Source organism: Dermacentor albipictus, chromosome 9 (genome assembly GCF_038994185.2).
Source record: "Dermacentor albipictus isolate Rhodes 1998 colony chromosome 9, USDA_Dalb.pri_finalv2, whole genome shotgun sequence".
Taxonomy (NCBI): domain Eukaryota; kingdom Metazoa; phylum Arthropoda; class Arachnida; order Ixodida; family Ixodidae; genus Dermacentor; species Dermacentor albipictus.
Window position 1 is genome coordinate 64771793 of NC_091829.1, and position 23016 is coordinate 64794808.

A 23016-nucleotide genomic window follows, 5' to 3' on the forward strand; every position below is an offset into this window, starting at 1 on the left:
TCACATGATCATTCAAAGTGGGTAGGCTTTGCATAAGATTTCGCAATTTTTCGCATGAAACTTCTCAGGGTTGCCCAGCATTGTGGAATAAAACAGCCATTGGCTGCACATGGCTTTGTAAGTACTAAGAGTACCAGGAACTTCGTTCTTGCGTTCGTGCGTGTGTTGGTTTTCGAGGTGGAATGGGGATGATAACGTGTGAGGCACAGCCAACAAGAACCTGAATCTTTGCGCACAAGTGTCTGCATTCGTCCACTGCGGTTAGATCACCGCCGCAGCCTAGAGATTTATTTTAATTAGCGAAGTTTTTGCAATGAACAGCGGATAAACGAAACTCGCTTTAACGGGAATTCCGGATAAATGAAACGATGGTATCAACTTTGGTCAGCTGCCCATGGGCACGTTGCTAACAAACTGTGGGATAAACGGAACTATCGCCTACTTCATCGGCATATATCTAACAGGAAAAGTCCCACAAACATGTGAAATGATGACACTATAACTAGCAAAAAAATATTTTTCAACAGGCAGTTGCGGAAAAGTTTACACAAATTGAAGATGGCGAAGTTTCAGCGGTGCTTCTATCATGAAGACTTTCCTAGCCAGGTAATGATTCCTGAGGTACAAGTGAGCACCGCGGATCTTGCAGTCAGGCCGGCACTACTTTGTTCACACCGCCAGGAATAAGAGAGCTCAGATAGTGCCTTAGTTACCTGCTAAGGAGACCGTTGAAAATATCATCGGTGAAGTTCTTGGCGAATACTGTGATTCTATTGACGCAAACATAGTAATAACTGTTCCGCGCGTGGTATGTTTCGGACCAGACGGCAAGACATCCATGCAGTTGAAAGCATGCAGTGCTATCCATAACGCGAGGGCTGCGCATAATGGGAATCCCATCCCGCGTGAACGATACCTTGCGCAAAAGAAGGCAACAATATTAGAAGCAGAGTGCAAGAGAGTCTTTTCTTTTTTTTCACCTCAGTCATATCAAACACAAGGGCGCTTTAGCACCCTTGTGTTATAGCCACTGTTGATCATTTTCGTGCCCTTCGCCTAAATGAAACTTCGGATAAACGGAAGACATTTTTCTGTTCGATTTCCGTTTAAGCGGAGTCTACTGTATTCAGGGAATTCTTAAAACGCACGTACACGCACCCACCCACCCACCTACATGTTCACCCACCCACACCGGCGTGCACCGGTGCGGTTTGCCGAATTCGCCATTAGTATGTCTGTTAAGAGCTGAAATGCGAGGTTTTTCTTTGCCAGCTGTACCTGCTCTTAAACTCATGCCCTACGCGACGCCTGCGATTAAAGACAAAGAAAAGGGACGCTCCACTTTGGCGGTGAGCGGCATTGGCTAACACTCTCTGTGCTAATAATGTACGCACACGGAAGCACCGAAGAAAATGGGTGAGAAGATGGCCGCCATGGTAATTTAATTGGTAAAGCATTACACCGGTAATGCTGATGGGGTGGTTTCGGTTTCCGCCTGTTGCGAGTTATCTATTTGTCCACTTTCATTTGCACATATCTTATTAATCCTACATTTTAGACGTAACAATGCACGCCCCCCTCCCCTTCGTTATGCTTTTTCCGGCTTGATTGTCTGTGGCACTAAAAAATCCAGCCACAAGGGTCTTCTCATTCTGCGCTAGCACGCCAGGACCTATTAGGACACGGTTAAGCGGCATCTTGTACACGTGAAACAGCTTCTAGCTTTCATGTTAACGTTATTTCGCAAGAAATCTTACTGAAACGTGAGCTTTATCTGGCGTGCTATGCTACATGGGTCGCGAAATACAAGTACGCGGTAACTCAAGATTGCGTGTCACGTAGAACCTATAGTGGTGCCCCGCTCTTACATGATGTGCCGTGTGTCGCAGGTTGGCGTTTCGTTGGACGAAACCGTGACGGAGAAGGACCTGGACGACCTCCTATGGATCTTCGAGAGTAAAAAGACGGCGGTGAGCATGCGAATATGTTTGTCACACGCTGGTTGTTGTTGTTTGTTGTTGTTGTTGTTGTTGTTGTTGTTGTTGTTGTTGTTGTTGTTGTTGTTGTTGTTGTTGTTGTTGTTGTTGTTGTTGTTGTTGTTGTTCCCTTATCGAGCGGCTAAAGAAGCCCGGACAAGTCGTACATGGTTTGTTTAGTTGCTATTCGCTACCCTCTCGCAAAGCAGCAAAAAGAAACAGATAACTATCTACAGAAAAGATTACGAGCCGATTGAAACTGTGGGTTTGGTTGCAGGCGCAACTGGCCAGCGACGTGCCCGAGCAGCCCACGGACAGCCTGCTGTTCAGCGAGCACAAGCGGACCTCCGAATTTCTCACGCATCCCGTCTTCAACACGTGAGCACCTGAGGCTTAGTAGAGCGTCGCAGCACCGCCATGTAGGCGTGTCAGCGTAGTCAGTGATACTGCGATATGCCGTGAACATTGGGGGGGGGGGGGGGGGGGGCGGTTATAACGCTGGTGGCGACATCTCGGGCTGTTATGTCGAACTTAAAGCGCACAGAACTATAGTTAGACACGTTCACGCCGCATGTATGCACTGGCATGAATGTACGTAAATGATCTATTCTAAGTGTTCTTGTTAGTCCTCTTTTTAAAAATAATTTGGAAACACTCCTGAAGGCCAGAGTGTTTGTAACCCACTCTAAATATTGCGTCGCAAGTAGTCGCCATCAGCGCTTCCGCTCTCTTATTCCGGTATGCGTCTACGCTAAAAAACGTGTCACCCCGTTACAAAACTGTACTCACTCTGTCATCATCAGCATATATTTCTGAAGAATTGAAACACGACGGCACTTTTGGGTATCTTGCTTGCGAATCACTTTGATTTCGCTCGAATGCGGCCTTGACTGGATGAATTTCGACACCTCGCTGCCCAGCGCAAAGTTTCGTATTCGACGCCTGGTCACGTCGGGCGCAAACAAGTGGCAGCAGTTTGCACGAGAGCAGGCGTCGTGGTTGTTAGGCTCATTTTAAAGAAATTAGGCTGGGCCGAACCTACCGAAGCTGTGCGTTGCGACTTCTGTTATAGCTTGCGGGCAGCTTGGGATCACAGATGCAAACTAGCCATGATCTGGAAAGCGACAAATTAGCTTTTGCGCGACGACAAAAAGAAACATGAACTTCACTCACAAGTATAGAGTTTCATTTTCTCGTGTCACGCACAATCCTAGAGTTTAATTCTTTCGTTCCAGGTGATTTGGCTGTTTGGGCTTCTTGGTATTGCGTAGTGGTGAATTGTAGCGCAGATATACACGCCAGCAAAGAGGAGATGACAGATGAGCGCAAACTTCCAACGATTTTTATTAATTTAGAAACATGAAGTTACATCCGCTAATTACAGTGAAATATATATATATATATATATATATATATATATATAGTAAGTTGTAACTCTAGCTCGGGGTTTCCTGGTAGAAATGCATGTGAACGGCAGGAATTTTTCCTTTGGGAGCCGACTTGAGTGACATCTGTTTCACTTCATAGAAAACGTTGCATTCTAGTGCCTCTCCGTGGAATTTTCTTTTTCAAAGACTGAAATGTTTAGAAAAATTGTCGCGGGTCTCTAAATATCCGAGATGTCGACGCGCAACGCTTAGAAAATCAAAACTGTTTCCAAAAAAAAAAGGTTTCCACTTTTTTGCCAACAGCATTTATTAGAGCACCTAGAGCAAAGAAATGGAATTTATTTTACAGCCTACATGGATTCGCTATGTTATTTACGCCACTTCTGCAGCAGTCATGCTGGCCAACTGAGGATATAATTTAGACGAAAGAAAGCATATCAGGTTTATTAAATGTTAACTATCTAGTACTATTGATTTTCAATATTGGCTTTGTTGCGCAGTTAGAGTATGGAACATTTAGAATGCGTGTATCTTATTTAACATTCTTTTTATTTCATATACGTTTGTCAAAAGTCTGGTGCCTAATTTGAAATATCTGGACTAATAGGCACAATGGCTGAACTTTTTTTTTAATTCATCAAATTATGCTTGCATTGGTTCAAGAGTTGCTCAAGAACGTTTCCGCGTTTTGCGTGTATTTGAATAGCAAACCTGAGTTGGCCTCGAGCATACGCGTCTACGAAAAACTTATACGCAGAGAATGTGGCGATTAGATGTACGTAACAAAAACGAGTATGCGGTAAGAAAATAGCCGGAGAAACTTGTAGTGCTTGTGTTACTTTTTCTACTGAATTAAGACAATAAAGTGCGAACAGCCTTCTCGTTACGCATTTCAGAACTTGCCAAGTAACCGTTGCTCAGCTGACCTTTTTTTTTTTCAAGCGTAGGACAAACAGAAGAGACAGTCATTAGGTGCCATCGAATGCTGGAGCGTAAAGGCGACCCCGCAATCAACATTGTTCCGACGTCTTTCCGACATTGTTCCAACATTTTCCCGACATTGTTCCGACATTGTTACAACGTTGTTACAACGTTGTTTCAACATTGTTTCAACATTGTTTCAACGTCGTTTGTGTTATCTGTTTTAGGTACCACTCCGAGACGCAGATCGTGCGGTTCATGAAGCAGCTCGAGAACAAGGACATCTCGCTCGTGCACTCCATGATACCTCTGGTGAGCTTGCTTGACTCGCAACGGAAGGCGCACAGTGACACCGATTTGCCCCCGCTTAACTCAGAGCCATGCGCTGTTAATTACAAACTATTATTGCGATAGCAATTATACGGACACTTGAGGCGCGTTGGAGACCGTCTGCGCCGTCGCCGTGCTGTCATGGTATCGACGGCGCATGCGCGGCCCGCCCGTAGTGACTATGGAGGGTCTCCAGAGACTCTCAGTGTGCGGGCCTGTAAAAGCGCCAAACCAAGTATAGACACACACTCCGGCATTTACATTATCCACGGAAGGCGGGTCGTTACCTCTCCGGTTAAGGCGAGGTTACGTTCACCAGCTTCCGACGCGGAGTCCCATATCCAAAGTTCTGCCTTCACCGGAGCGCAATCTCGGCTTCTAACCTTTGCTTCTATTTTAAAAAATTATTATTTACTAAAATTGTTTTGCCTGTCTTGTTCATTAGATGAGTCTCGTTGGTGTTGAAAGTAAATCTGAAACTGCTATCTTGCTGTACTGTTCTTTATTTACCAACTCGTGTGGCAGCTTTTGTTGCTTTTTGATACTGTCGAGCTAATCACACCCGATCTTCCACACGTTACGCTACAGATGATAACGAGCCAAGATGTTCGAATAGTTGAAGATTTCTTTAAAATTCAAAGCAGCGGATATAGAGGACACTAAAGTTCCCTTTTCCTTTCTTCTTTTTTTATTTTCGCAGGGTTCTTGCACCATGAAACTCAACAGCACCGTAGAAATGATGGTGAGTAGGCGTTGCTTACCGTTCGCTGCAAGGTTCTGCCGTAATTATTTAAAAAACACTATCTATAGTTTTTTTTAAAGTACATTACATGACAGTATGTATTCAATCCTATTTTCCAAATTACCTTTCTTCGTATAGTACAATAACGACATGTCCACAAATGAGGCATGATAATCCTCTTATGGTACGATGTAGACATGTCCGACACCGAAAGCTTTATGGTCCAAGTCGCAAGATTACAAAGCGAAAGTCTAGCGACGATGTTAGCTTGAAGTTTTCGCGGCCGAAGAAAAAAAAAAGTTTATCTGCATCCCGCCAAAATCGCCGGACGTTTGGAATAAAGTTTTCACTCACTCACTCTGGTCCGAGGATCCAAGGCCAACGGCTTTCCGGGGTGGTCGCTTACACATTCCTAGCCAACCACAGAGACTAACAGACCGCCGTACGAGGCCGGATTAGTCGACAACTCGAACTGGGAAACTGTATACGGCCAGGTCAAGCGAAGTGAAGGAAGCGGCAGCGCTAGCTGCTTGTGACGTCACGTATTTCAGTGTGTGACCGAGGGCAGTTGTTTACTTACGAAACAAAACAAAAAGAAATCATCGCATTACAAAGCGGACGTTCAGCTTCGCAGCTTTTTTGTACACGTCGTGTGCTCCCAACTTCTCTCCTGGGACAACGTTCATTCTGTTTACTCCACCGCTGTCCCGCAGCCGTGCTCGATGCCGGAGTTCGCCAACATCCACCCGTTCGTGCCGCTGGAACAGGCCAGGGGCTACCTCCGTCTGTTCGAGGAGCTCGAGCAGGACCTGTGCGAGATCACCGGCTACGACAAGGTGTCTCTGCAGCCCAACAGGTCTGTGCGCGCTGCCTTTTAAACGAGATTCACATGGGCCACTGAAGCGTTTGTCGCGTAGTGCCGCCGGACACAATGTCAGAGAGAGAGACAGGGATAGAGATAATGTTATATTTAAATGATGGTTCAGGGCATCACTGTGATGAATCTGGAACTCGGAGAGTCGGGATGCAGCGAGACCTCGACGCACATTGAGGAACCCCAGGTGGTGAAGATTAGTCCGGATCATCGCAGTGGGGCGACTTTCATTGCGTAGGCGTAGCTTTGGGCAGTCAAAACCAAACAGTGAAAAAATATTTATTTGGTGGCATTTGCCTTATCGTACCTACGCATATTAATTAGCAGCATGCGCTCGCAGCAATCCAGCGAATACAGCAGCCTAAACTTCCTCCTTCTAAAAAGCTCATGCAGTAAAGTGCAAGCAATTTCCAAACGCTATAAGCTCCTGAGACTGCGAACGGCGTTCGCAAAAGCTATATATATGTTCCAGTTTATTTTGTAAGTTAGGACTCGGCTGCAATCTTTGTTTTCGTTTTTATGATTTTTTTTTTTACACCGCCGACAAATTCTGTCAAGCAGCTTTACACTCTTCTACGAGTGCGCTTCAGTTAGTTCCGAGGCGCGCTTTTTTTTCAAGGAGGACATTATACAGCAATCCGCTGTGAACACTGCACGCTTTGCTCTGTGCTCATTTCCTACCTTCATAATCGTGTAACCTACACGTGACGTCATATCCTTTCAGCGGTGCGCAGGGCGAGTACGCCGGTCTGAGGGCGATCTCTTCGTACTTCTCCTCCAAAGGAGAGAAGCACAGGAAGGTAAGTGTAAGCGCCATCTACATTGAGGCGCAGGTGATTGTCAAAGCAGTTTTTTTTTTTGCCTCTTCCGGCCAGCGGGTGATGTCACACAAGCTGTCTCCAAAGAAAAGACAAAAAAAGAATTACGTACCCGATAGTGATAATTGAACCAGGTTCGCCCTTTGCTATAGCCGTATGATCGATCCACTAGGCCGCACGTGTATTCATGGCATATGTCGTCACACCCAGAGCAATTCCAACCGGTGGCAGGTAGCCAGCTACCTGTAAAAGTGCTTGACATAATAACATTGATTGCTAAAGTGCGTGGTATCTGCAGATCCTTTCTTTTCTTTTTCATCTTATCTGAGCGGTACAAATGCAGTCATGCAATGCCTCGCACAGGCTCTCGCTTCGCAGTAAACCACACTGCGTGAGGTCGGTGTCCCAAGAGCCCGCTGGTGGCACAAAAAAAAATGTGAAAAAGACACTAGCGCCGGCAAGCATGCGTTCCGATAATTGCTAAGCACTGTAGATGCATGGGGAGTGCAAACAATGCGGCTAGAACAGTCTGCTACGAGACTCGGTCACTGCGCAGTCGAGTGCAGCTGCGGGAGAACAGTGCCCCGTTGCAACGCTATTCGTGCGCCCGAACAGAACGCTCCTTGGCGCAGGTCTGCCTGATCCCGATGTCTGCGCACGGCACGAACCCGGCGAGCGCTCACATGGCCGGCATGGCCGTCGACCCGGTGAACATAAAGAAGGACGGCAGCGTGGACGTGGCGCATCTCAAGGCCAAGGTGCGTTGTACGCGTGTGTGCGGCCTTGTCTGCCCCCCTCCCCCCCCCCCCTCGCACCGTGTGTGTGTGTGTGTGGTTCTCCACCGTGTAGCCTACCTTCTCCTCCTCGGCCTTCTCTCTCGGGTCACTCATTCAAGGCACCGTTGTTAAGGCGCTACTGACACGATCTTTTCGACTATTCTTTTTTTTTTGTCGAATGATGGTCATATACCTTTACAACCCAGAAAAACAAATGAAATTGTCGACCCTCACAAAGCCGCGGATAATTTAATATATTACGTTTTCTGCAGCCACTTAGTGGTTTCGTTCCTACTGTGTCATGACGTCACGGCGTCGTATGTGGTCCCGTGGGCCACTGCGACGTTTTTGACACTCGCGCTCGGTCGCCTCGTACTCGTTTTGGGGATAGGTGTAGCAGCGTAGCGGACGACCCCGGAGAGCCTCTGTCCGAATGTTGACCAATCTTAGCTGTAATCCTTGATAAGTGACTGTCGACAGAGAGTGGGCGGGGTGTCGCAGCAATAGATTGCATTGTACGCCTGCGCCAAAACTGTCGGTTGTGCCTTTCGATCGTCTTGATGTCACCTTGCTTGTGCTTGCCTGTCCGTGGTCCCGTTTGCAAGCACGCTGTAATGGCCAAAAGTAGTAGACAGGGAAGGCTTCTGTACTCAGCAGGAGGTTGCAGGTCGCAGGCTCGATTGCCGGACGCCTAATTCTAATTCGAACGAAACGCAAAGAATGCGCGTGTACTTGGATTTAAGCGTACACTGAAGAACCCCAGGTCCTCACAAATGTCATACAAACCTGCACTACGCCGTCCCTCATAATCCCTGTGTTACTTGGAGACATTATACCCAGTCAATCAACCGATTGATCGATCCATCAGTTGTTAGCGCTCATTGTTTATTTCTCTCTTGCACAATGCACGAACGACTGTTTCATCTTGATAATAATTCATCTTACAGCTCGTGCTTGCATTCCGTAAAACGGCGCCACAGTAATATTTGACCTGTAATGGCAATGCTATCTTTGTTGGTTGGTAGGTGTTTAGTCATTTTCTATGGTAAGTTGGAAGTGTGGTAAGCTGGAAGTTGAATGCACAGGGAGTGTGTTGCGCTTTGTGCCAATATCGTCCTTATTGTTTTCTGCGCCCACTGCAGCTCGACCAACACGGAGACAAGGTGGCCTGCATCATGATCACATACCCGTCCACAAACGGAATCTACGAGGAGACAATCTGGTACGAAATTTCCGAGTGGAACGTGGCAATATGTGCAAAAAGCTTGTCATAGATTATTTTATTTTTTGACGTGACATGATAGGAGAAGTTGGTGCCTTTGGGTGGCACCGGCTACTACCCGTCGCTTGGGAAAGAAAAAAGAAACTTTGTCAACGAAATCTGTTGCAAAAATGTGGTGCAAATGTAATAATTCGCCACACAGTTCCATGTTGTGTAACGCGCTGGTACGTATCTCCATTAACTTGCTTTGTAATACCGTGAGTGGAATATGTGCATATTGCAATACAACAGCTGTTCCTGCAACCCGTGGCTGGCGCGTAACATATACTATCCGGCTTGTGAAGGACAGAGAAGCGGATTAAGACTGAACGGCCTCGTTGCGGACGGGTTGAAGGCTGAGTCTTACCATCTCTTCGAAATTTGGCCAACCCGCCCACCGTAGCTTAAGTGTCTACGGCGTTGCGCTGCTGACCTCAAGGTTGTCGGTTCGATTCCGGCCGCGGCGTCTGCGTTCCGACGGGGGCAGAATGCAAAAACGCTCGTGTACTTAGATTTCGGTGCACGTTAAAGAACCCAAGGGGGTCAAAATTAATCGGGAGTACGCAGAATCTTTTGGGGGGTTAATTAGGGAGGGGAGGCGGGGAGCAGCACTGCATGAAAGAGCTAGTTTTTCCTGGTGCTGCGCTGCCCCCTAAATAATATCATGCCGCCAATAAATTATAGGCTCTTTATTTATTCGCAAGAATTAAATAAAGTTTTTGAACTAATACATATATAAATGTAAAATAATATCTTGGTAAATAAAATTTTTGTATATAATAAAATACTCGGTTTCCGTGATCATACGCTCCTTAAGAAGGTAAAAAGCACGCGCTCGCCTTGTGCGCCTGCCAACACCACTCTTCTGTATTCGCGTTCCTTCTTACAAGCTCCCATTATTATTTCGATTCCCGTATTCGAGAGTTACGCTCAGCGACTGAGGAGCAGGTTGGGCTTTCTGAGCGGTGACGTTGTCTGAACTGTCCACTTTGTTTGTTTGTTTGTTTGTTTGTTTGTTTGTTTGTTTGTTTGTTTGTTTGTTTGTTTGTTTGTTTGTTTGTTTGTTTGTTTGTTTGTTTGTTTGTTTGTTTGTTCGAAGCGGTCTGAAGCTTGCGCGTTGTTTTGCGGCCGCGCATCGCAGCGACGTGTGCGACCTGGTGCACGCGGCCGGCGCCCAGGTGTACCTGGACGGTGCCAACATGAACGCCCAGGTGGGCATCTGCCGACCGGGCGACTACGGCTCGGACGTGTCCCACCTGAACCTGCACAAGACCTTCTGCATACCCCACGGCGGTGGAGGACCGGGCATGGGACCCATCGGAGTGTGAGTGCCCAATCCGCGTGGCTCCCTCGCTGGGCCGCACTCCAGATCGCTCGGGCACCGATCTGGGGGGGTGGGGGGGGGGGGGGAGGGCAGCATCGTCGATACCCGTTTACAATGCACACGTCGGCGCTTGGCTGTGAGCGATTTAATTGCGCCGATTCTTGGGCAGTTCAACGGGCTGAAAGCACTTCTTTTCCTTCTTTTTTGCGCAAGACGTTCCTGCTATACGTGAAAGAAGCCCAAAAAAACACAATCTCTGTTACGAAATCAAGAAAGGGGCTGACAGATGGAACAGCACACTGTGGTATAAAGGTTATAAACAAGGTCCCTCCTATCGAAACGTTGACCAGCCTTTCTGAGGCCCCTTATCCCTGTTTATAACCTTTATACCACGATCTCTGATCCGGTGCTTCCTTGATGCATTTTTCTGTGCGTGTTCGACTTGCGTTTGTGCCAACTCTGTTGGCAGTGCTCCCGAAAAACTCGGCTTCTGGCCGTTCGTGCATTGGTTATAAAAATGTCTGTATTCCTATATACAATCAAGTTAAAGTATATAGTTACTGTGCACTCTACTTCACTGCTTGTACACGTACATAACTCTCCCTTCAATTTCTTTGTTTCAACTCTCTCAAATTGAAAATAATGAAGTTCAGTTAAATGCGGTACGCCACAATGAGTGACAGCTTTGTGGTAGGGTCGTCGTGTGGCCTTACGCACGTTTTATGTTTATCGCGGTAACAGCAAGAAACGTAGCATTCGAACACAAAGCTGCCATTGCATGAATACGTGCTTGAGAATGATGCAAATAAGTTCGCATTATTTCAATGGCCGAACTCATCTGGTCGTCCTGTTTGTTTTTGCCGGTACCTTCCGCCAAGCTAACGACGTCACGCTAATGAGAGTATTCTATAGCCCACATGTTAGGACGTCATGCGCCTCGCGACTGCAACGTCACACATGACGTATACTCTTGCAATGCTATAGTTCCGTTTCTCCTTTGTGCCAGAGAATCAGTGTTCAAAGCGCCTAAATTCACGTGCGAGGCAAATTTACTATTGCGTAGTAGGATATCCGCTTAATTATAAGTACAGTCAGGAACAGCTATAAGGATGGTCGCGTAATCGCAGATCGTAAGTCCTGCACTTGTACGCCGATAAGATCAGGTGTCTCCTGCGATATTATGTGAGTGCTTACGATTCTTTTTGTGTGTGTGTGTGCTACCGAGTTAGCCTTACGTCACGTCGTTCACGTTTTGTGGCTATCACAACAATTGCGCAATGATCAACGCACATCCCGACAAGAAATAGCCAAAGCGCTCCATTCAGGTGTCGCAGCGACCACTTCACTTGTTTATAACGCCGTAACATGATTTTTTTTTTGTATCAGGTGGGCATTGTTTGTGACTGAGTTTGACAGTCTATACCTTTACTTAAAAATGGCCTCAAAATGACTATTTATAGCTTACGACACACAACGAACATTCAGAATCGAGTCCGCGTGTCGCATGTTATCGTGCAAGTTGCTGTTAATAGGCTAATTAGGCCCTAAACAAATGGCATCCTGTTTTAATATCACAAAAATAATTGTCTAAGAAAAAAATTGCATTTTTGAAATCAGCTGGTAAAGAAATACAGTAACTGGGCAAAGTTCATTCAAATTGTTTAAGAAGAGAAAGTAGTTTGAAGTGCTTCGTTTATTCCTGGAAGCCTTGACTTACCTTGAGAAAGTCCGGGTGCCTGAAAACCAGTACTGGAAACCATATATATATATATATATATATATATATATATATATATATATATATATATATAATATACCCGCCGCGGTTGCTCAGTGGCTATGGTGATTACTTAGATTAGGTGCACGTTAAAGAACCCCAGGTAGTCAAAATTTCCGGAGTCCCCCACTACGGCGTGCCTCATAATCAGAAAGTGGTTTTGGCACGTAAAACCCCATATATATATATATATATATATATATATATATATCGTAGGTTCGGCAGAAATAAACAAGCTTTTACCTGAACATACTGGAGAAGAGGGCTCTTTGTCCACATACATGTAGATGCAGCAGTGAGCATCTGCCCATGAGATCTTATCCAGAAATTAGTTTTTTTTTTTTAACTGTATTGGAAGAGGTGCTGTGTGGCTAGTGTTCTGGTGCGGGTCTGACGAGGACGCGCCCGTAATCACGTGCACGCGCACCGCAGGAAGGCCCACCTGGCGCCGTTCCTCCCCTCGCACCCGGTGGTGGACCCGTGGTCCCTGGGCGGCGGCGGCCAGAGCTCGTTCGGCGTCGTGTGCGCCGCCCCGTGGGGCTCGTCGGCCATCCTGCCCATCTCGTGGGCCTACATCAAGATGATGGGCTCGGAGGGGCTGCGGCGGGCCACCGAAGTGGCCATGCTCAACGCCAACTACATGCGCAAGCGGCTCGAGGACCACTACAAGGTGCTCTACCTCGGGAAGAACGGTACGTGGACCCCCCCGGGGAGCGTGGACCCCGCTATAGGATATTGGGGCAGATTTTTTTTAGAAATAGGGGACCTGAAGTTAGCGCTCCCTCGTCCCCTAAGCCCTCTCGCTTTCCATTTTTGCGCTAACTGGCCATAAATCTCGGGGTATGAAATTGTTACGGAATCAGGGTGTGAATCAGGGTGCAATTACGGAATCAGGGTGTTGACGAGCCGTATGTAAAAATACTGAAAGATATCTATAGCGGCTCCACAGCCACCGTAGTCCTCCATAAAGCAAGCAACAAAATCCCAATAAAGAAAGGCGTCAGGCAGGGAGATACGATCTCTCCAATGCTATTCACAGCGTGTTTACAGGAAGTATTCAGAGACCTGGATTGGGAAGAATTGGGGATAAAAGTTAATGGAGAGTACCTTAGTAACTTGCGATTCGCTGATGATATTGCCTTGCTTAGTAACGCAGGGGACCAATTGCAATGCATGCTCACTGACCTGGAGAGGCAAAGCAGAAGAGTGGGTCTAAAAATTAATCTGCAGAAAACTAATGTTTAACAGTCTAGGAAGAGAACAGCAATTTACAATAGGCAGCGAGGCACTGGAAGTCGTAAGGGAATACACCTACTTGGGGCAGGTAGTGACGGCGGATCCGGATCATGAGACGGAAATAATTAGGAGAATAAGAATGGGCTGGGGTGCGTTTGGCAGGCATTCTCAGATCATGAACAGCAGGTTGCCATTATCGCTCAAGAGAAAAGTATATAATAGCTGTGTCTTACCAGTACTCACCTACGGGGCAGAAACCTGGAGGCTTACGAAAAGAGTTCTACTCAAATTGAGGACAACGCAACGAGCTATGGAAAGAAGAATGATAGGTGTAACGTTAAGGGATAAGAAAAGAGCAGATTGGGTCAGGGAACAAACGCGAGTAAATGACATCTTAGTTGAAATCAAGAAAAAGAAATGGGCATGGGCAGGACATGTAATGAGGAGGGAAGATAACCGATAGTCATTAAGGGTTACGGACTGGATCCCAAGGGAAGGGAAGCGTAGCAGGGGGCGGCAGAAAGTTAGATGGGTGGATGAGATTAAGAAATTTGCAGGGACGGCGTGGCCACAATTAGTACATGACCGGGGCTGTTGGAGAAATATGGGAGAGGCCTTTGCCCTGCAGTGGGCGTAACCAGGCTGATGATGATGATGATGATGATGATGATGATGATGATGATGATGATGAAATTGTTCTGTGTGAACCGAATAGCCCAGCAATGCGTACTATTAAACTTGGGGGATTATATCGACCAGGAGTACAAATGAACGCAGAGCGTACGAAGTAGTTTGGGTTTCGGGGTACACGCAAAGCCGCTTGGGCACGCTATTGCTAGAGAGAGAGAGAAGGGGGGGGGAGGGGGGGCTAAACGGGATGGGAAAGGCAGAGTGGTTAAGCGGATAAGATTTTCGTTTGGAACCCTGCACTGGGAGAAGGGTTAGGGGGAAGTGAAAGACGGAAAGAACGGCGGAGAGAGAAAGCTCCACATTGTTCTAACTGCTTAAGATGTTTCACTTGACAGTAAACGGAGAAAGAGAGAAGGAAGGATTGAAGGAAGGGAAGCCAGGAACGTTAACAAGACATTGTCCAGTCGGCTACCCTCCATGCGTGGAGAGAGTAGGGGGGAGAGGAAAGGAAATTAGCCAACGTTGAAGGACAGTCACTATACGTGGCGTTAACATTCCCAACGATAACACTCCCTACGGAACACGGCCTCAGGCCTCCATATTGCCCGCCAATTGCCAAAAAATGAAAAGAAACCTGAAGAAGTCCACGACGTCCGAAGGGTACTTAGGGGAAGAAAGATATCGTAATTAGGGCTATAACGAGACTACGATCCGGTTAGTCTACAGCGGTCGGTTACACACTTTCGTAATTCGTCGAAGTACACGTGGTCGAAGAACTGGGGCATGAGGCAAATTAGAGTATAATATCGTCTCGTTGTATAGATGGTGGGAAAAAAAATTAAAAACAGCCTGAAGTGTAAGCCAGGAATTATAAACCTCTGTTATTGAGTGCCCAGAAGAGACAGGCAATGCTCCAACCACAGCGTCAGCGACAAGCACAGTCGGCAGTAGCCGAATCTGGTCTCCCGAGTCCAGTTTGTCCGCTAAATTGATACCGTGCATCCCAGATTAATTCGCTTATGTGCTCACTGGGGTTCGAGAATGAACGACGCTATTCGCAACAACGCGCGCACAATGTTGCCAGACGCGATTTAACCGCCGGCAACGTTCGAGAAGTTTCGAACACTGCAGTCGCGTTTCTGCGGCCGGGCAGTGCTGTAACCCGACTACGCTGACGGGTCCTGTCAAAAAATAAGACGCCAACGGAAAGTACATAAAACGGCGCGTGGCAATGTACCTAGATTCGGAGCGTGCCGTTGTTACTCCGCGAGTGAAACATTCTCAACCGTTAACTCTCGGCGCAGCGCTCATTGGCGTTGACATCTCACGGAGAATTAATTCTTTGTGATTTACGCGTTATTTTCCTGGCGCTCAGGTTTCGTGGCTCACGAGTTCATCCTGGACATGCGGGACTTCAAGAAGACCACCGGGGTCGAGGCCATGGACATCGCCAAGAGGCTGCAGGACTACGGTGCGTGGAAACGTGTGACCTCTGTACCGCCGAGACATCCGCCGTGCGTTGGTGGAAGTGGGCCGATCCCGGAGATAGGGCAGCAGTGAACTGGGCCGCTGTTCACGCGATGCTTGGCCCCAGTAAACGCTACTCCGCAATATGTGGTGAAGAGGGAAACAGTTTGCTTGCGTCCCCACACCTTGACAATTAGCGGTGGCTAGATTCTGCCCGAGTTCTCTCTTTCATTTATTTTTTTTTTTTGACAGTTGCATCGTTGTTTCATTCGTGTGTCGTATACAGTGGACAAGTGAAGCGTGAACACGACACCTCAAACAAGAGCGCACTAAAAAAGTTCCTGAAATAACTTTTGCTTGTTTTCGTTTTAGAGCAATATTTCTTCGCCCGTAAACTGGGGTGGGATGTGCTTTGAAGTGATAGCCACGCGCTTCATATTTATCTTACCTGGAGAATAATCTCCGTGTCGCTATTCTGATTGCAATAATTTTTTTTTCTTTGGGGTCTATATTTAAGAATTATTTTCTTAAATTTAAATTTTTTTTTAAGAACCACTTTCTGATTATGAGTGGAGGACTCCGGAAATTTCGACCACCTGCAGTTCTTTAACGTGCAGCTAACTCTAAGTAGACGGGTGTTTTCGCCCCCATCGAAATGCGGCCGCCGTGGCCGGGATTCGATCCCGCGACCTCGTGCTCAACAGCCCAACACCATAGCCACTGAACAACCACGGCGGGTCGGGTTTATCTTCTGTGGACGATATGGTGCGCAGCTGTCCGTCATGCCGTAGCATTCGTTTCATAAACATCCTTCTTCGCTTCTCGTTCCACATCCTTTTTTTGAATTATGAGTCGTTTATTTTGGGACAGCCGACTCTAGAAAAGCATATAGTTTCCTAGAATAATTACTAGATGGGACTCTGGCACTATAGTGTCCATGGGAGCTGTAAGCAGGATGTTTCAGCCAACGTGGGAATGAGGGTTAGTGCTTGGATTTGCCTAAAGTTAGTCTTTCTGGCTTTTCAAATGGCTTTGCGACTTTGCGAAGTTGGTCATTAACGAAATATCGCGTTATATACTCGTAAATGCAACTTTTAGGCAGTGTTTGCGCATGACTGCAGAAAATTATTGACTTGATCTGTTCAGCAAAATATGTTTGTTTTTTTAATTCATAGAGAGTATGAAGCGTAATAAGCCACAAGTACTTCTGAAGGCGCAAGCACTGCAGAAATGAAACAAATCCACGTACAACACGTCATCCCCATGGTGGCGTAACGATCCCAGCACTTCTACAGTGTATGTATGTATGTATATATATATATATATATATATATATATATATATATATATATATATATATATATATATATATGTATGTATATACACGATCTTTCTTCTCTATCTCTCATGCTAAAAGGACCTTTGCCTTCTCATTCTTGTGAATCTTACGCAACCACAGGTTTCCACGCACCGACGGTGTCGTTTCCTGTCAGCGGTTGCCTGATGGTGGAACCCACGGAGTCGGAAGACAAGCAGGAGCTCGACCGGTTCTGCGACGCCATGATCTGTGAGCAGTCCGTCTCGTTCGTGCGAGAATACGCGAGACTGTTCAGATGTAGCGACTTCCATTCCCAATGTCCGTGCTGTGTCCATAGTCAGTCATCGAAAGTGATGTCGCGCGCTTTTGCCGTGGCGTTCGTGTGGGATATATTTTTTTGCTCGTTCGCTTCACCTTAACTGCCATTCCATTCTCCGTATCCACGTGCTCAAATGTGCTGGTTGCTTCCCTTAGCTGAGTCCTTCCAGCACGCAGCGGCAGCAAATGAGTGTGTCCCTTTTACATGCCACGTGCCGTAAGTGGCGCTTTTTTTTTGTAAATGGCTGCGTATACGGGTATGTTTCTCGAAATTAAAGTTGTATCATAGCCATCACGCACCCTGTGTTGCTGGCCTGTGCCCGAGTAATGGCTTAGATGCGCGCCTGGTTACAGCTGCCTTTGTCGCCATTATTGCCGTTAAGAGGAGAGGCTCCTAATTAAATAAGGGAGAGATTTGCTTGGCGACACGTCTAACTTGCTGTTCCGATTGGAAGCTGTTGCTATCGTTCCTTTTGCTGCAGTTGGTGCAGCTGCTGTTGTCGTTGTTGCTCTTTTGCTGCTATTACTGTTGCTGCTCATGTCGTTGTTGAGGTTGTTCTCGATGTTGCTATCATGTTACTGTTATTGCAGCTGTTGCTGCCGCGCTTGCCATCGCAGTTGTTGCTCTTGGTGTTGCTTTTGTTGCAGATGTTGCTGTTGCAGCTGCTGTTGCAGCTGCTGTTGTTGCTGCTGTTATTGTTGCCGACGTCGTCATCCATGCGGCTGCCTTTCTTGTCTGTTGTCAACAGAAGTTGTCTGCCTGCACCCACCTTGGCGCCAAAGTGATATTTCCTTTTTCTTTTCTTTTTTCTTTTCCTGCGCAGCAATTAGGCAAGAAATCCAGGACATCGAGAACGGCAAGCTTGACATGAAGGCCAACCCACTTAAGGTGCGCGCGTGTTCTGCTCTCTTGCCTGTTTCCTATCAGCGTTCAACTCGATGGCAAGACTTGTAGCTCCGGAGCATAATGTACTCGCACTTCTTTTTTTTTGTTGTTGTTGTTTCTACGAGACTACTGTCCGATAACCTCGGGCTACGCGTACTCGGGAATCTTGTGTTAGAGCACAATCGATCGGTAAAGTAGTGATGGACGACTTCCAAGCCGATGCCGCAGTCAGACTCGGGACGAACGGCCTTTTATTGTCCCCTGCCGTGGTTAAGAATAGCAATAATCCGTCCAGTCACGAATTACGACCGACTGTCGATAAGCTGATTTATTGGTCAGTTCAGGCCGTTATGGCACAAGAAAGAGTACTTGATTGAAGGGTTCAGAGCAACATGACGAACTTCCAGTCAGACTGGAAATATCAGTCAGAGCTGATAGTGTCTCTCTTAAAGCAAGTGGGGTTATTCTTCACTCTAAAAGTGACTTGTGTTGACATAAGAAGGTGACATTTCCGCAGTCCTTCTTTCCTTTACAGCCAATTGTAGCTAGTACGTGCACATTCGGCTTTACCGATTTAGCCATGTTCTCTTCCGCCCCATTGTACCCATTGGGTACATTGCTTTTATTCCTTTTCTTAGGCGACATGGTCCTGGACTGGCGCTTGTGGTGGTAGCACTTATGACATGTGTTCTTTCATCTCGTTTCTCCCATCATCATCCCCCATTGTGACCCTCTTTCTTCTCCTCTTCCCCTTCCCTTGCGCAGAGTACCAGGCCAGATACTCCATTTTCCGGCCGACCTCTCTGCCTTTTCCAGTCAATAAACTTCTTTCGTATTCTTTTTCAGGATTAGCTCTGCTCCAATAACGTAAAATGACCAACCACGATTTAAAGTCTAAAGTTCTTGGAACTATGTAAAAGGGGTTTGGGCGCAATACTGCTGTAACCTAATAAATAATAAACTGAATAATAAACTTAAACTAAGCTGAAACTGAAGCCTTTTGTGAAAATTCCTACCGATTCAATCTAGGCCATTATGTCGTCACAGACGACCATCAATAACTCTCGATTACTTTGAGCAGGCGCGTCGCGTCGAGACCGACCGTGCTTTGAGTTGATAAAAAAAAAAATACAGGATGCGGGGTCAACAAAACGTACCACGGGATGTTAGATCTTCATCTACGTCTTTTAGCCAGTAAAAGCTGATTTTATCTCAGGAATCAAAGACAGTTACTTTCTTCATCTTCATGGAGATGCTGCCTCCAGCACCCAACCGGGGTACATAAACGAAAAAAATGTGTTTTTACGTTCATAATATACCAGTCGGTGATAACAACCGGATTCAAAAGTTAATATGCCCCCTAGTGCGCTTAGGGTCTGAGGAGGATACACCGGGAGTACCGCTACCAACCAAACCGCGTGGCCCTGTATTGCTTTCAATGGCTACCGGCCGATGTGAAAGTTTTCATGGAGCCGTAAACTTCGGAAAGCTACGTTTTCTTTACGCCATACAGTGTCGAAAGAAAAAGTGTTTTAGAACATTTTTGTTCCATCACATCGTCACCATATGTCACCACGAGGCTGTTCTTTGTTTTACCGGCTGAAGATGCCCCGATAAGCTGACTGAAGGAGATAATGTGTACTACATATCTTTCTCTTCGCCCTCTAAATCCCGTTTTGCGTACATGTTCCCAGAATGCGCCACATCCCCAGAAGGTGGTCATCAGCTCGAAGTGGGACCTTCCCTACACCAGGGAACAGGCGGCGTTTCCGGCGGTAAGGTTCTTTTTTCTTGCTGGGGCTCTTTGTACAGCGCCAACAAAAATTCTTAAATTTTCTTGTCGACACAGTCTTTTCGTCTTTTTTTTGTTCATACACCTCTCTCATATCTCTATGTAAGCGGGGAAATGAAGAGTGATTGATTAAAATACCGCCAGGGCGTAGGAGTACGACTTCTCACGTGTCGTTCGCGTCTCCCCGCAGAAGTTCGTGACGCCGGAGACGAAGATATGGCCGACCGTGGGTCGCATCGACGACATCTACGGGGACACCAACCTCATGTGCAGCTGCCCGCCCATGGAGACGTACGAGGCGCTCTAGTCGTCCAACGAGCTCGCGTCTTCAACTCGGTGTTGCGCGACCCGTCCGGGACTTTGTCCTTGACCGGAAGTGGTGTTCTTGCGTCGCCTGGTGCGAGCCGCCGGAGACTCGTGCCTGGATTGCGGTTGGCCCCGCAAGGCACCTCCGCAGCGAACATGCGTCCAAAGTGGTTCTCGGAACAGTGTGGTGGTCGCGGGCCGTTGACGTTACGGGGTTCGAGCAGCGGGCTTACGGACCTGACGGGCGTTTGTCTCCGTGCACTCCCTGAGGAAAACGGACGCACAATTTGTTCTTGCTTTTTTCCTTTTTTTTGTACAGTGGTTTTTTGTTCTCAAACGGGAAAAGGGTGCGTTTGATTGCGCTTTCTAGGCTGACTCTGCGCCATGTGCCTTTCGATATGTCGTTCCGGACGCTGTGCAAATTTTCCACTATTGTCGATTGCCGCTTTGAACCAATCGCCGACGGCGTAGCTGCCCCCTCTAGCCAATCGGAGCACACAAGATGGCGGATTTGACGATGCGGCGTGATTTGACGGTGTCTGTAACACTGCCTCCGTACGTTCCGAATTTGTTCGCTTGCCTACTGACAGTAGTAAGGCATCGCGTTAGGGGATATCGCGAACAGACGTTAACTAACATTACGAAAATGCTCTACAAGGCGTAACTCACAATCAGTAATGCATTTGTTGAAGGGTTGTCATCGTGTTGCAGCTAGCGTCTGTTTCACGTCGCCATCTTGACTGCGAAAGGTGGCAGTTTTGGTTAGTTGGTACACCGTAGTCTAACAAGAGTGAAAGACGCAAAAGAAGACAGGACGAGAAGAAAGTGCTTGTCCTTGTTCATTGTCATGCTGTCTTCCTTTGCGCTTTCACTCTTGGTTGCGAATTGCTGAGCAACCTTCCGCGTCGTTCGAACTTAGACTCACGTCCTGTCTAAGCTCTACATCCGCGTGAAACCTTCAACGAGCTGCAACGCGTCATTCGTGCGCCGATTAACGACTGTTGGTTTTTGCGTACAGCACGTGATGCAGCTTCCTTGCACAATTCATTACCGACCTATTGCATCCTTTGTAGCTTCCTTATGGCTCATAAATTGGTGCTGAGTTTTGTGTTCGCGTAAGCTACATTGAAAAAGAAAAGGCACCCCTTTTTAAAGCACTAACACGTAAATTTGTTGTTTTCCTGTCTTCCACCTGTAACTCTTCCGTTCGCTTTCCGCTCTTCCACTGTGATTCAGCGTTGACAAGCTGTACGTTAGGCCTGCTGTCACAGTCTCTCGTTAGGCCTGCTGTCACGGTCATGGTCTGTCACGGTTAGGCCTGCTGTCATGGTCGACGAGGTCTCTGCTGCCGCAGAGACCTCGTCGCTGTTACCAGAATGTTTTCTACGACTCTGTTCACGATGTTTCCTGATATACAAAACTCCATTCCTGAGTGATGGGTCTTTTGCTGTGCGCGACGTGCAATGGGATTATCAAATAACCGTTGTTTCGTGTTGGCGTAAACGGAGTTCATTACGCCAGCAGGCGGAATCAAGTCAGTCCGCCCATTACTCGCCCCCCACTATTCTTTTTTGACAGGTTTCCATGCCGCCATGTGTGCATACTTTGTAAATTATATTGTTTGCTGTAAAGGAAGTTTCCTAAAGGACGTCACAGATGTGGCCACTTGTGTGTTTTTGTTTCTTCGTGCGTGTACCACTTTGTTTCATTGCAAACCAACCATTAGTCGAAGTAAGCTTATGGCTGCTTTCGTGGGAAGAGCTGTTTCACCTGCGTTTTAGGTAAATTCTCACGCACGTGAAAAGTTCGTCGTAATGAATGTCGTTGGGGCGATAGCAGCCTTAAATGTCAGAAATAATGAAAGTATGTGTGTGTGAAGAGACTTTGAAGAGAATGGAAGAGATAAGTGGCAGTGCCCTAACTGTCTCTCACAGGAGGACAGGCACCTCAACAGCGCTGCGCGGGGAAAGGAGTGTGGGGATAAAAATATGGAGAGAGGAAAGGAGAAGGCGGCAAAGAAAAGAAACATAAGAAGCGAATGCGGGGCTTAGAGCCGCGCTCTTAGTTGTGTCGCACTGCAAAAGTCAAGTAGTGCCGCAAGCGCACTCTTTACGACAAACGAGTGGGCTACAGCAAAAAGCAGCGCCAAATAATGAAAGAAAGCTCCCCAATGATACGTTAGCTATTGGCGGCGAGGAATTACGGAGTCGCCATCTGTCGGAAGCGCCTCCCTTGCGCAGTATGATGGATCAGCGGAACGTTCCTCATAGGTTTCGCTTACGACGCTCAATAAAAACACCACGCGGCAGCCGTCCTGGAAATTTATGCAGGTGCTCTCAAAACGAGGGAAGTTTTGACTGTCGACATAATAATCTTGGGCAAACTTCGTTTACAGAATTGTTTACAGACGATATCTCTTTACCGAATACGTACAGTGAACACCACCGCACGTGGTCGCTGCGATGGAGTCTCTCGAACCAGCTTGCGTGAAAGGAAGCCAAACGCTGAGAGTAAACTATGTGAAATATGTTCTTATAGTGGGTTGTCTGTATAATCAAATGGAGCATAACAGAATGGAGCCTCAATCCAGCGATCGCACGGGTTCGCAGCGACCGACTGCGCGTCTGCATGCGTGTCCTCGCACAATGTGTTGGTTATGCTGTGAGCGCGTTTTCGAACCATGCTGTGAGCTTTAGGCCGCAGCATATATATGAGAATTTGACAGTACACTAGCAACCATTGTTGCGTGGACGCTATCAGAACTGTTCAAAAGTAATTGCGTTAAGAGACTTTGACGCCTGGCTACGGCGACTGTGATGTGCCGTCGCGACGATTCAATCTTTTTTTTCTTCTAAATTCTTGGACTTTTCAATATT

The 23016-nt window shown here is 47.0% G+C and overlaps 1 protein-coding gene across 1 annotated transcript in view; it reads left to right on the forward strand.

Moving 5' to 3' along the window:
- LOC135921868 (glycine dehydrogenase (decarboxylating), mitochondrial) overlaps positions 1 to 21801 on the forward strand; it is a 65446-nt gene extending 43645 nt beyond the window's left edge. The window contains exons 9-23 of the mRNA XM_065456266.2: positions 1890 to 1970; positions 2254 to 2354; positions 4513 to 4597; positions 5316 to 5357; positions 6071 to 6213; positions 6956 to 7031; positions 7682 to 7807; positions 8968 to 9047; positions 10228 to 10410; positions 12620 to 12879; positions 15429 to 15524; positions 16980 to 17087; positions 17981 to 18045; positions 19737 to 19817; positions 20025 to 21801. Of these exons, the coding sequence (XP_065312338.2) occupies positions 1890 to 1970; positions 2254 to 2354; positions 4513 to 4597; positions 5316 to 5357; positions 6071 to 6213; positions 6956 to 7031; positions 7682 to 7807; positions 8968 to 9047; positions 10228 to 10410; positions 12620 to 12879; positions 15429 to 15524; positions 16980 to 17087; positions 17981 to 18045; positions 19737 to 19817; positions 20025 to 20141 (1644 nt within the window). The 3' untranslated portion in view covers positions 20142 to 21801. The remainder of the gene's footprint in view (positions 1 to 1889; positions 1971 to 2253; positions 2355 to 4512; positions 4598 to 5315; positions 5358 to 6070; positions 6214 to 6955; positions 7032 to 7681; positions 7808 to 8967; positions 9048 to 10227; positions 10411 to 12619; positions 12880 to 15428; positions 15525 to 16979; positions 17088 to 17980; positions 18046 to 19736; positions 19818 to 20024) is intronic.
- Positions 21802 to 23016: the final 1215 nt, after the last annotated feature.